Below are 13,809 nucleotides of genomic sequence, written 5' to 3'. Positions count from 1 at the left end.
ACTTCATGTTGATCATGTTTTACATTGTAAAGTAGCCTAAATATTAAGTGGCTGTTTGACTGTGCAGTTGTTTTATCCACACATAGCCTAAATGTCTGCATCCATATCATGTCCTGTTAAATAATTAAGCCTATTTAAACTAACATAGACTTCTGCTCAGCCAATAGAAAGAATGTCACAAAACTAAAGGGCTGGACCTGAGCAGAGAGTCACACTACCAAGGCTGGCTGAATGAAAGTGATTTATTGTTTAGGGGGTGAATAATGGCACGGTGAGGGGAAATCCAGGGTGCAGGAGTGGCTGGTGTAGTTGGGGTTTTGGCCAGAAACGGGGGGGTCCAGGCAGGGACAGAAGGGGTCCAGGGAGGAATGGGGGTCCAGGGAGGGAAAGCCGGTGATGATTTGTCGGGGAGAGCCGGAGGGGAAGGAGGATGGCGGGGACCCCGGACAGCTGAACTGAGGACGAGGAACAGGAGAAAACAACATTAGACAACAAGGCAGAAACTCAAACAGATCTTGTAAGAGGCTAGAGAGCGAACTGAACTGCGTGGTTCTTGTTCAACAATCTGGCAGGGAGTGGAAGGATGAGCCGGTACTTATTGCTGGGGTGTGTAATCAAGTCGATGATCGTCAGCTGTCCGGGAGCCGTAGAGGAGGTTGATTGCCTGAGTGGAGTCAGCTGAGAAGCTAGACTCCACTCAGGCACCGAGCTGCAGGGGGAGAGACAGGGCAGAGGAGCGGATGAGAGACAGGCAGGACAGACAGGGCAGAGGAGAAGGGAGCTGTGACAAAGAAAGCAGATGCCTGTAAATCAGGTGGTATAAAATGTCATGGATGCATATATATATATATATATATATATATATATATATATATACACACATATGATTATTTAGTTGTCTTTTGTGTATTTTCTTGTCTTTTGGCCCCTTCACATCACAGACCTTGTAACTGTAAGTAGTCAACACTCCAAAGATGTATCCAAATGGTAGTTTAAGTTGACTGAAACATGTCACTGATCTAGGATGAAGAGGATGAAACTGTGTCTGCTGCCTTTACAGAGGGGGATCCAGAAAGGCATACAGAGGTATGTTGCTGATAGTTCTCTTCTCATTCAGATTTTGGGTGGAATATAGAGTGTGACATTTAGCCTACACTGAAGTATTGCACAGTCTGATCTTTTTTAACAGAGCATGGCTGGACAGCAGCAGGATGGTCCCTCAGCTTCCACTGCACAGACTGACACAGTGAGATGGATGTTCAGGAAACACCAGAGCTTCATTCTGTGGAATTCATGTGCAACTGTATAATTTAATGTCCTCTATGTATTCCCAGTTATCAGTAAAACAGATTTACAAACTGTACTTGCTGAGAAAAATCCAAAAAACAGATTAGGAGGGCAGATCTGGAAATTGAAAGACTGGAGCACAAGTTAGAGGTGGTGATGGTCACAGGTGAATTATGTTAACTACTGGAACATGAACTGAACTATCTCTTCTATTTTGTAGGAAATAAAGAAGACCAAATGAAATGTGTATCATGTCTTTATTTGCTGTGGTGGTGATGGTGACTTAAACTCTAAAGTGATTATTGCACATGGTGTCTCTGACTGCTCTGCTGTCCTGGATAGCTGCAGGTGGATGGGCTCATCATCTGGGTCTTCAGTTTGTACGGCAGGGTGTTGCTCTCCTCTAATAGTGGTAATATTATGAAGAACAAGACATGCCACAGTAATATCACAGGCCCTCTCAGGGGTCACCCTGAGGAGACGTAGGCTCTGGAAACGGGCTTTCAGCAGGCCTGTGGTCATCTCCACCCAGGCTCTGGTCCTGCAGTGAGCCCGGTTGAAGTTCTGTTGGGGGCCTGGTTCAGGGTCAGGGTATGAGGTCATCAGCCTGGGTTGTTATGGTAACCCCTGTCACCCAGCAGAAGGCCATCAAACTCTCCTGTAATGTATAGTGGATACATCAGAGTATATTAAAGGAGAGAGACAAGAGAATTCTATGGTGAAAATCTTTAGGCTGCTGACCACGCTGCAGTCTGTTGCTCAGGTTAGACTCTCCATAAATCCTGGAGTCATGAACAGACCCAGACCACTTGGCCTCCTCATTAGAAATGATGTATGCAGCATCACATATGATCTGGACAGTGCAGAGAATGACAGATGTTGAACTATGATGCAGTCTTTAACATTTAGAAACTGTAGTCAGTCTACTTGTAGCCTACCTGCACATTTATGCTGTGAATGGACTTCCTATTCATGATGTGAGGGAGCTGTGATGGGGATGTGTGTGCATCTATGCAGCCAATCACACTTGGAAATCCTAAAAGAAATTAAAATGACTAATCCCAGTCTGAGGTTGCAGCACAATGTCATGAACAGAATATGATTTAAAATGAATTTAACAGATCTCTACATCATTCACCTGCAATCCCATGGATCCTCCTTGATGTTCTGACAGGTTTGTGTCCAGGAAAACCACAATGACGAGTAAAAGTCGTTTCAGAGCCAGGAAAACTTTTCTGACTGTCCTGCATACAGTTGTCTTACTGTAGTGCTCTGCATCTCTGACATTATATAAAAACTTCCATTTGCAAAGAACCGCAGCGCAACACACAATATCTGCTGGATGTGAGAGCATGACTGCGGCTGGTAATGTAAATGTAAGTACAGATTAGGTTGTTTATGTAGATTATGGACTTGAAAGGATTACGAAACGGTACCGCTCAAACAGATAATTGTCCTGAAATGCGAGAACATTTATGCTTGGTCTGATAACAATCTACTGACGAATATTTAATTATCTGTGCAGTAATGCTGCTCCTTTATCCACTGGATCGTTAATAAAAGCTGTTCTACGCCAAAACTCGCTCGCTTACTGACTGAATGAATGAGGAAATGAAACAGCGTGTGTGGCTGAAAGTGGGCGGAGACAGAGAGAAACTCGAGGTTTTCTCAGATAAACCTGCTGGCGAGCAGGTTAGAGTCATAGAGTCTGTTACTGCGGTAACTGACCGAGAGTTTAAGTTACCCCTCTTTGTGAAACAGGCTAGAGTTACCCCGCATTCCCTGGTTAGAGTTACCTCGCTTCGTGAAATGGAAAACTCTGAGTTTCCCTCATTTCAGGGTTAAGAAACTCAGAGTTTTCACTAAACCTGCTTCGTGAAATAGGCCCCAGGCTTCATGGAGCTTCACCCAACTGAACAGAACCACAGGAGCTGTAGCTGTGAGCTGGCATCGTACCAGCTCCAGGAACCCAGAAGTGTCCAGGCAGGACAGCGTGGTCAGGGGTAGAAGGCTGGTCAGGTTACCGGGGATCAGACGATTGAGGCAGGTCGGGTGCAGAAAACTGGTCAGGTTTGCAGAGAGCATATAGCAAAGACAGGTCGAGGACATGCTCGATCAGAACTTGGCAGACAGGTGATGTATTACCGTGGTCCGGAGCAGCGGACAGGTCAGGTCACCAGTGAGCACAGAATCAGGACTGTTTGGTATCAGGCTGGGTCAGAACCAGAAGATCAGGCAGGAGAAAAACACTGGAGAGTCTTGCATGTGGACGAAGAACAATCTGGCAGTGGGTGAGTGTGGAGCTGAGGTTTAAATACAGTGACTGAAATACAGCAGGTGGATGAGGTGCAGGTGTGGCTGATTACAGTAGGGTATGGCATGGACAGAGAGGTGATGTGATAGAAAGATACTGACTGGTGTGAAGAACGGAGCAGACAGTTGACAGAATGTGGCATTTATTTCAGAACTCTCCAAATATGAATAATGATGTTATGCACTCAAAGTTCCACATTGTCTTGGAGCTCCCAGGAGTTTTTCCACTTTACTCCACTGTAAGACAGACAGAGAGACGGCAAAAAGTATTACTTTCAGATTTTAACAATTGAAATATGTACCATCCTGATTCTGCAACTTACAAAGAAACGTAAAGTATTCAGGTGTTTATGCATTTCACCTTATTATCAGCCAAACACCCCGTTGTAATTACAGTTCAGTTTAAGACCATTTTCTAATGACCCAATTGCATAACTAAGAACGTTACTATGTTACTATATTTTTGTAATAAAGGTGGATTACAATATTTAATGTAAAAGACGAGTATTACAAGGTATCTGTATCTCCTAAACACCAGTTTGGGCTTCTATTCAGTAGCCTATTGATGACCTTCAAACCTCTCCCATCTTTCAGAAGTCTTACTTGTACAGCCAATTCCTTACAACATTGCACTGGACAGAATTCCGGCCCAAACTCTTCTCTAGTCTTGGTGTCCACTCAAGGCTCTTTGCTAATCAAGTGAACATTCACCCCATTCACACTGTCTGAGGCTACTGTCTGTCATGAATATCTATTCACCCACACTCACACACGGATGACTATGCCATAGAAACCAATTGGGTCTGGAATTTGGCAACTGGTTCAGTATCTTCAAATTGTACACTGTGAAATTCAAATAACATACATACCATCCAGAGCAAGGTTGCCACTGCACCAAAACCTCGACGCGGCCCTTAACAAAAAACAAGGACAAGTAAAATAAGTTACATTTTCTTTCAAAAGATGAATATTAAATACAACCTTAAGGTGATATCAAATAACATATGTAAGGGATAATGCTTGACGAGGTGTCCATTATCAGAAATTAATGACGACACAGTTCAGTCCTCCGTGTCGTCCATTCATTTTTGATAATGGACACTTCGAAGGGCATTATGCCACTTATACCATGGTATACTTGTGGAAAAAAACTACATATTTAATTATTGTTATTATTAGGGTCCGAGCACCGAGGGTGCGAAGGACAGGCGGTGCCAGGGCACCGACTGTCCAAGGCACCAGCGGTGCCAAGGACCCTATTGAAACCCTAGGGTTTATTATTATTATTATTATTATTTTTTTATTTTTTTTTTTTTTTTCTCCCGTAAAGTAAATTGGCTTTTTGGCGGCCTTATCATACTCCAAAACGCGTGAAATTTGGCATGCACATCAGGACTGGCGAAAAATTTGATATTTTATGGGAGTTGCGCATGTGCGTGGCAAAATGGCTCTATAGCGCCACCTGCAAACTTGAAAAAGTAGTCATTAGGCCAACTGCCACAATGTTTCATGTACAGCTACAATATTTGGTGGGCATATGCAGAACATCTGGACACACCAAAAAGTCAATTACAGCCACGCCCTAAACCCAACAGGAAGTCGGCCACCTTCAATTTGCTGTAAATTTTTCAAACTTAATCGCTCCTCGGGAAATGACTTGCCTTTTTGGCGGCCTTATCATGAACCAAAACGCGTGAAATTTGGCGTGCACATCAGGACTGGCGAAAAATTTGATATTTTATGGGAGTTGCGCATATGTGTGAAAAAATGGCTCTATAGCGCCACCTGCAAAATTGAAACAGTGGTCATTAGGCCAACTTCCACAATGTTTTATTTACAGCTACAATATTTGGTGGGCATATGCACCACATCAGGACACACCAAAAAGTCAATCACAGCCACACCCTAAACCCAACAGGAAGTCGGCCATCTTGAATTTGCTGTACATTTGTCAAAATTTATAGCTCCTAGTGGATAAGTCTGAGAGAACTGAAATTTGGCCAGTACATGCACCAGACCTTTCTGATGAAAAGTTATCAAAAACTCAACCAGAAGCCAAAAGGTGTGGCCATGGCGGAGCCTCAAACAACTGATCCTTCGCCATGAAACAGGAAGTGGTGTCTAATTCTTCTCAACATGCTCCAATCTGCCTGAAACTTTACATGTATGATGACAGTCCTGTCCTGATGTCATCCACATAGGGATATTCATTGACAGTCATAGCGCCACCTTGTGGTTTCAGGAAATAGACATCTTTTACACTTTCATGCCCTATTGTTACCCAGTTGATCATATTCACTTCAAATGCAGTGACAACAGCCTAAACACATTGATGATGCATCCCAGTGAAAATGGTGACTTGTCATCAAAGGGCGTGTCTGTGGCGGCCAAACCAATTTCGATGTTTCGCCATGAAAATTTAACGATTCATATCTCAGCTGAACAACATCCTATCTGCCTCAGACTTCACATGCTGGATACCAGGTCCAGTCTGAACACATCCACACTCATAAATTTTGAAAAAGTCATAGCGCCACCTGTTGGTAATAGTAAGTTTAAGGCCTTATATTTTCAGGTACAATGGCCCCAAACTTGGTGATATCATGCTGGAAATTGGTCAGTCGAGTCTTCACCTCTTGACAATCACACACTGTGAAGGGTGTGACATTTCATGTAACGCTGTTGCCGTAGCAACCAAATATCGCCATGAAAAACAAAGCCCTTTCTGACAGGTTAGGAATACTCCAATGCTCACAAAAATTACCACACACATCACCATTGACCCAAGGAACAACACTGTATGCATCTCGGCACTGCACATGCTATAGCGCCCCCTACAGTATTTTTAACAAACAGCCCCCCCAGCACGTTTCACCTACATCCATGAAATTTGGGAGGCTTATAGAGCACATCAGGACGCACAAAAAAGCCTCTTGGAGCCATGTCCTAAACCCAACAGGAAGTCGGCCATCTTGGATTAATTGTGAGATTTTTGATGATTTTTCTCATTTTTGAGAGTTAATACCTCCTAGGGGATAATTCCAGGAGACCTGAAATTTTGTCAGTCCACACAGCAGGACTTGGTTTGGAAAAGTTATCAAAAGTTTAACCAGAAGCCAAATGGCGTGGCCATGGCGACCATCAGCGTTTTGATGCTTCGCCATGAAACATCAACTGCTGTATAACTCTCCTCTGCATGCTCCAATCTGCCTCAAACTTTCCATGTGTGATCACAATCCAATCCTGATCACATCTACAGGCCAACAGACACTCTCAGTCGCAGCGCCACCTGATGGAGGGACAGTAAATGCTGTATAACTGGCCTCTACATGATCAAATCAGCCTGAAACTTTTCATGAGTGATCAGAGTCCAACCCTCATCACATCCACTGTGTGAAATACACTCTGAGTTACAGCGCCACCTGGTGGATAGACAGGAAATGCTCTATAACTGCTCTGAACATGCTACAGTCTGGCTGAAATTTTAAATGTATGATTGGACTCTGGTCCAGATGCGATTCAGAGGCCGACATACACTCTCAGTCACAGCGCCACCTGGTGGACGTGCGTGGATTCACGACCAGCGTGGATGCGAGGACCCGTCCATCGCTGCTTGCAGCTTTAATTTAATGTTGTTTTTTTAATGGTTAAAATCCCAAGTTTTTCCACAAGAAGTGGCTGAGTGGATTCTTTAATATCTCTTGTTGTGACACGTTGCTAAGGTAACCTTTGATCCAGCGCAGTAATTTAGAACAATCATGATATTTGACAATTCTTTCACAGGCATGCTATAATACTTTTAACAGACACCCTGCAGCCAATCAGAATCAAGTATTCACCCAGACCATGGTATAAGTTACTTTAATCATAGGTAATTTCTCATGCTTCTTGAAACAAACCTCTCTGAGTCTTTTCTTGAGGATTTTTTGAAAGGGAAAACACTTGAGCCTTGATGAACAGGACATTCTGAAATGAATGAAAAGAATCTTAGAGACATGAAGAAAAAGTTCAAAATATCCTCTAGTAACAAAATTGACAAGCACATGACATGGAAGGACGACAGATGTTTTGATTACACAGTCATGGACTATTTCAGCCACACTGCAGTCATGGTACAGAGGGATGTTTTATAGATTATAGATGAACACAAGGAATGATCACAGCAACCAAAATTCTTTGCATGTAAATATGAACATTTGAGCATTACGTTTTCAAATACTGTGAATCTACTCCTATTGTATCAACATTTATTGTCTTTTAGTTCTTTCAACACAATTTAAATTCACAGAAACTATACATACCACGAGGGTCTGCATTCCTTGATTTTCTTTTCTGCTTCGAGGTGGCCACAGGGGAAGCAAGGGAGGTGGACACAGGAGGAACAGGGGAGGTGGACATGGACATAGGAGGAGCAGGGGAGGTGGACATGGACACAGGAGGAGCAGGGGAGGTGGACATGGACACAGGAGGAGCAGGGGAGGTGGACATGGACACAGGAGGAGCAGGGGTGGTGGACATGGACACAGGAGGAGCAGGGGAGGTGGACATGGACACAGGAGGAGCTGGGGAGGTGGACACAGGAGGAGCTGGGGAGGTGGACACGGACATAGGGGGAGCAGGGGAGGTGGACACAGGAGGAGCTGGGGAGATGGACACAGATGCAGGAACCTCACAGGTCTGTGCCGCAACAGTCACTGTCGGGATGAAGAAACTGTGTTGTAAATATTGGCATAAAGCAGTTGCAAATCAAATATACACATACCAAAGACTATTGAGTTATTACAGCTGCACAAAAGTAAGTGGTGTGAAATATATAAAAAACAACATACACTTGAAAAATGATTAACAGAAAGCTGAGCTTTTACAGTAGTTAACTGTATAATCTAAGTAATCAAACTCTTTTCAAAATTTCAAAAACTTTTTTGTTTTTTGTTTATTTTCATTAACAGTGTACCATTTAAAATATTGCAGTATGAGTGTAGGAACAGAGCAGCCACATTGCTGTTAGATGGATAACTGTACGCAGCACATTTTGCACCAACTTCTTTTTTGTTTTTCACTTTGAGTCTAATTCCCGTCTTCCACTGTCTTGTCGTTCCAAGTCTTCTGACTTGCATACACTTATTAATAAAACTAAAACATGACTTCCGCTACTTTGCGCATAGTCACCTGTGAATAGTCAATTTTATTTAATGAATGTATGGTGATTGAGTAAATATTAATAAAAGAACTGACTAAAGAACTGGACAGTGGATATTGGTACACATCGCAATTCAAGGATGTGGATGTGATGAAAAGATTATTAACAATATGATATTACAATGTGACACATAACTATTTTCAGTAGTTATATTTTGAATGATAAATTACCACAGAAATCTGTTCACATGGATCTATGATCCTTCACAGTGACACAGACATTGTCTTGAGTGATGCTGCTCTTGGGTTTTTAATCATCAAAATGCTTGGGATCTTATCTGAGGACAGATAAGATTACTTGTAAATACCATGTGATTAGAGAAAATAATTTGCATGAAAAATCATGTTGATTCCATTTAAAGAGACATTTTGGCACTACGGGAAAAATCAAGACTCAATATTCAAACCAGCTGTGGGTACACAGTAAAAAACTAAAGATTAATTTTACTCTGCTATAAACAAACACACGTTGTTTTTTTCTTTTAAAAATAATCCTTTGTTCACTATGGATTGGGTGTAAATATGACATGAACATGAACACATTACCATTAAGGAGACCTCCATACACACGTGGACAAAATTGTTGGTACCCCTCAGTTAAAGAAGGAAAAACCCACAATTCTCACTGAAATCACTTGAAACTCACAAAAGTAACAATAAATAAAAATTTATTGAAAATTAAATAATCAAAAACAGCCATTACTTTTGAATTGTTGATTAACATAATTATTTAAAAAAACAAACTAATGAAACAGGCCTGGACAAAAATGATGGTACCTCTATAAAAGATTGAAAACTATTTGACCAGAGTGACATGATTAACTCAGGTGTGTCATTTAATTGACATCACAGGTGTTTCCAAACTCATAATCAGTCAGTCTGCCTATTTAAAGGGAGACAAGTAGTCACCCTGCTGTTTGGTGAAAAGGTGTGTACCACACTGAACATGGACAACAGAAAGCGAAGGAGAGAATTGTCCCAGGACATCCGAAAAAAAATTATAGACAAACATCTTAAAGGTAAAGGCTATAAGACCATCTCTAAACAGCTTGAAGTTCCTGTGACAACAGTGGCTCATATTATTCAGAAGTTCAAGACCCACGGGACAGTAGCCAACCTCCCTGGACGTGGCCGCAAGAGGAAAATTGATGACAAATTGAAGAGACGGATCGTTGGAATTGTATCCAAAGAGCCCAGAGCAACCTCCAAAGAAATTAAAGGTGAACTCCAAGGCCAAGGTACATCAGTGTCAGATCGCACCATTCGTCGTTGTTTGAGCCAAAGTGGACTTCATGGGAGACGACCAAGGAGGACACCACTGCTGAAAAAAACTCATAAAAAAGCCAGACTGGAATTTGCAAAAATGCATGTTGACAAGCCACAAAGCTTCTGGGAGAATGTCCTTTGGACAGATGAGACCAAACTGGAGCTTTTTGGTAAGGCACATCAACTCTATGTTCATAGACTCAAAAACCAAGCATACGAAGAAAAGAACACTGTCCCTACGGTGAAACATGGAGGAGGCTCAGTAATGTTTTGGGGCTGCTTTGCTGCATCTGGCACAGGGTGTCTTGAAAGTGTGCAAGGTACGATGAAATCTGAAGACTATCAAGGCATTCTGGAGAGAAATGTGCTGCCTAGTGTCAGAAAGCTTGGTCTCAGTCGCAGGTCATGGGTCTTCCAACAGGACAACGATCCAAAACACACAGCCAAAAACACCCAAGAATGGCTGAGAGAAAAGCGTTGGACTATTCTAAAGTGGCCTTCTATGAGCCCAGATCTGAATCCCATTGAACATATGTGGAAGGAGCTGAAACATGCCATTTGGAGAAGACACCCATCAAACCTGAGACAACTGGAGCTGTTTGCTCATGAGGAGTGGGCCAAAATACCTGTTGACAGCTGCAGAACGCTCATTGACAAATACAGAAATCGTTTAATTGCAGTGATTGCCTCAAAAGGTTGTGCAACAAAATATTAAGTTATGGGTACCATCATTTTTGTCCAGCCCTATTTCATTAGTTTGTTTTTTTAAATAATTATGTTAATCAACAATTCAAAAGTGATGGCTGATTTTGATTATTTAATTTTCAATAAATTTTTATTTATTGTTACTTTTGTGAGTTTCAAGTGATTTCAGTGAGAATTGTGGGTTTTTCCTTCTTTAACTGAGGGGTACCAACAATTTTGTCCACGTGTGTATGTGCCATTTCCATTTCATGAGGAGGATCCCCAAGCTCTTTTTTTATTTACTCTTTTTAAAGGTGCACTTTATTTTTTTATTTTGGGGGGTTTTCCAGCACACTGTGTTGTAACTTGTGTGCATGTGTATTCATGTCTCATTCCATGAGGAGGATACCAAAGCTCTTTTCAAAATAATGTTTTCAAAATAAAATAAATGTTTTTGTGATTAAAAGAAATAGAATTGACTTTTTGTCTTCAACATTTGGCTCAACATTAGCTCTACTCTGTACTTTTACAGTTGTGACTGCATTATGACCATACTTCCACTAGGTCTACTTAAACAGAACATAAAGATCTTCTCCAGACTTGTATTAGAACATATGTACTTTAATAGGTGGCATGAAATTAAGAATAGGAGGTTCAACTCAGAAGTGAAACAACTTCCTTGAGGTTTGCCACGTCTTGATCAGAGTCTCAAATGAAATTAAGAACATCTCTTTGTTACATCAATGAGGTACATCAACGCATCTTTGAACGGAGTGTAGTTGTAATTGACAGCATTATCAAAAAGAACCGAAAGGTCTGGGTAATACTGTGTGAAGAGCTGCTCTGCTCTCACTTTGTCTGCCTCCGACGTAAAGGGGTCACTTCCAAATGAAGATATTCTGGTGAGGGAAGATCCCATGTCCCTCTCGTACATTTCAGCTGCTGCAGTGGTATCTGGCATAAGATCTGCTGTGATCTTTCTCAGCGTTCCTGTCCCAGCCAGATGATTTGGTATCCCTTTGCCTTTAAGAACACAGATGATTGTTGTGATATTCAAAACCATTCTAGAATCTGTTAAAGTGAATAACTTGTATGGGATATGTACACACCTGGGATCCTGTGAGCATTCCACGAATCCACAAATCTGTTTAGGCCAATCTCGGACATCTGGCTTGTCAGATTGGATATAACAAACTTTGTCAGGCTGTCATCCATGTCCATTGCTTCCTGATCTTGTAACTGTACCAGGGCCTCCTTAAGTGGGTAGGTCACTCGATTATTGATTTCTGGCCACAGTCTTTCCACTGTATGATTCTGTTAAAAAAAAAAAAAAAAAGGAAAGAAAGAAAGTAAGTAGCTGATAGCTACCTCAAGTGTCTACTTAAGGGTAATACTTGGCTTAATGCTTTGTCACATTTCATGGTGTAATGAAGGCTGATAATTTGCAGATGGTTAACATTACCCTTGTTGACTGAGTTTGGAGGTATGGCTCTCGTTGCTGGATGTGTCTATATTCCGACAGCCTCTCTTGCATGTACAGGCAGAGGTAAAACTCTTTGCCATGATCCACTCGCAGTTGATCCCACATTCCATAATGTGTTACTGCTGGTCTACATATGAAACATTAAGTTATTGATTTGTAACTTGTTTGTAGTTAAATATGGCTCCAACAGTATTATTCCATTTCAATCAAATATTTTCTTTGAAAAAGAACATAGGCCTACAACACTGACCTGTACACTTGGTCGAAGATGGTAAGATTGTTTTTTACAGGCATAGTTGCATTTGCAACAATTTTCTTACTATAGCCATCTACAGCAATCACAAAGGTCACTCCAAACATGGCCAATTTTTTCATTTTGGTCCAGGTGTAATTTGTGTCCCATATATTCCGCATCATATGGGATTGGGTTCAAGTTACGGGCACCCTATGCATAAAAGAAAATATAATCATTTTAGGCTGTACTGAGAGGAAATCTGTGTTGTTAGTCATAAATGTGTGGCATACACAACAACGACTCACATAAAAAATAACAATTTAGAACAGCTAAAGAACATCTTACTTGATGCCGTCTTTCATGGTAAGGGACATGGGCTGCTCTCAGAACTTTTCCAACTCGGCCTTCCCCTGCATGTACCCCAACTGAGGACAGGTAGGCTGTCATCATTTTCCGACCGTAAGTAGCTCCCGTCTGTTAAACACACACGCGCGCACACACACACACACGTTTAGAAGCTACAGTAACCCATGGGCCAGAGCAGACACCTGTACCAACCACAGGGGTCAAGTCAGGTCAAGTCAGCTTTTATTGTCATTTTGTTCATATGTACTGGTCATTCAAGGAAACTGAAATTACCTTTCTCTCTATCCCAATGGTATCGAATCCAGCCTGCTCCAACACACCTGATTCAAATGATCAGCTCGTTATCAGTCTTCTGCAGTGGCTTCATGAGCTGATCATCTGAATCAGGTGTGTTGGAGCAGGCTGACATCTAAAACATGCAGGATAGTGGCCCCTGAAGACCAGGATTCGACACCACTACAACAAGCAAGGACTTTCCTGTTGTAGCCTAGTCAGTGCAGCTCCCACTAGAAAAGCCACAATCTCAGAGGTCTATCAAATCACATGTAGAAATCACAACAACTATACAATTTGCCCACCCAGATGGCAGTACGCTATTTTTTTGGTCAAGGACTAGCTCTACGGCAAATGATACATTTGCAAATATTCTGTAATTGTGCAGCAGGCCCACCTGAGTTATTGCACGACTGACGGCAATTTCAAGGTCTGAGTCAGACGTTTGTCCTTTTCTTCGCATGTTGTGTGTTGCAAGTAGTCTCCGGACACTGATCTCTGATATTCCCCGCTGGACACCCATTTCTCGCAGGTTCTCTGAAATCTGCCCATCTGTTTCTCCATTCATAAACATATCGCGAATAATGGAGAAGTATGGCTCGAGTGAGACCATTATACACAACGTAAGTTATCGCTCTAATAAGGTGCAGAGGTTTCCACTTTGACGGCTCGTCCACATAGCTAGCCTAGCATACAGTCTATG

General features: G+C 41.9%; 1 protein-coding gene across 1 annotated transcript in view; it reads right to left on the bottom strand.

The window, feature by feature from the left end:
• Positions 1-3,741: 3,741 nt before the first annotated feature.
• Positions 3,742-13,809, bottom strand: part of LOC127535419 (uncharacterized) — a 29,803-nt gene continuing 19,735 nt past the window's right edge. Inside the window, exons 2-5 of the mRNA XM_051953429.1 lie at positions 7,902-8,294; positions 7,500-7,566; positions 4,470-4,513; positions 3,742-3,837 (exon numbers count right to left, since the gene is read on the bottom strand). Coding sequence (XP_051809389.1) covers positions 3,830-3,837; positions 4,470-4,513; positions 7,500-7,566; positions 7,902-8,208 — 426 coding nt within the window. The 5' untranslated portion in view covers positions 8,209-8,294 and the 3' untranslated portion in view covers positions 3,742-3,829. The remainder of the gene's footprint in view (positions 3,838-4,469; positions 4,514-7,499; positions 7,567-7,901; positions 8,295-13,809) is intronic.

This window comes from Acanthochromis polyacanthus, chromosome 9 (assembly GCF_021347895.1).
Source record: "Acanthochromis polyacanthus isolate Apoly-LR-REF ecotype Palm Island chromosome 9, KAUST_Apoly_ChrSc, whole genome shotgun sequence".
Classification (NCBI taxonomy): domain Eukaryota; kingdom Metazoa; phylum Chordata; class Actinopteri; family Pomacentridae; genus Acanthochromis; species Acanthochromis polyacanthus.
This window is presented reverse-complemented; position numbering and strand designations above follow the sequence as displayed.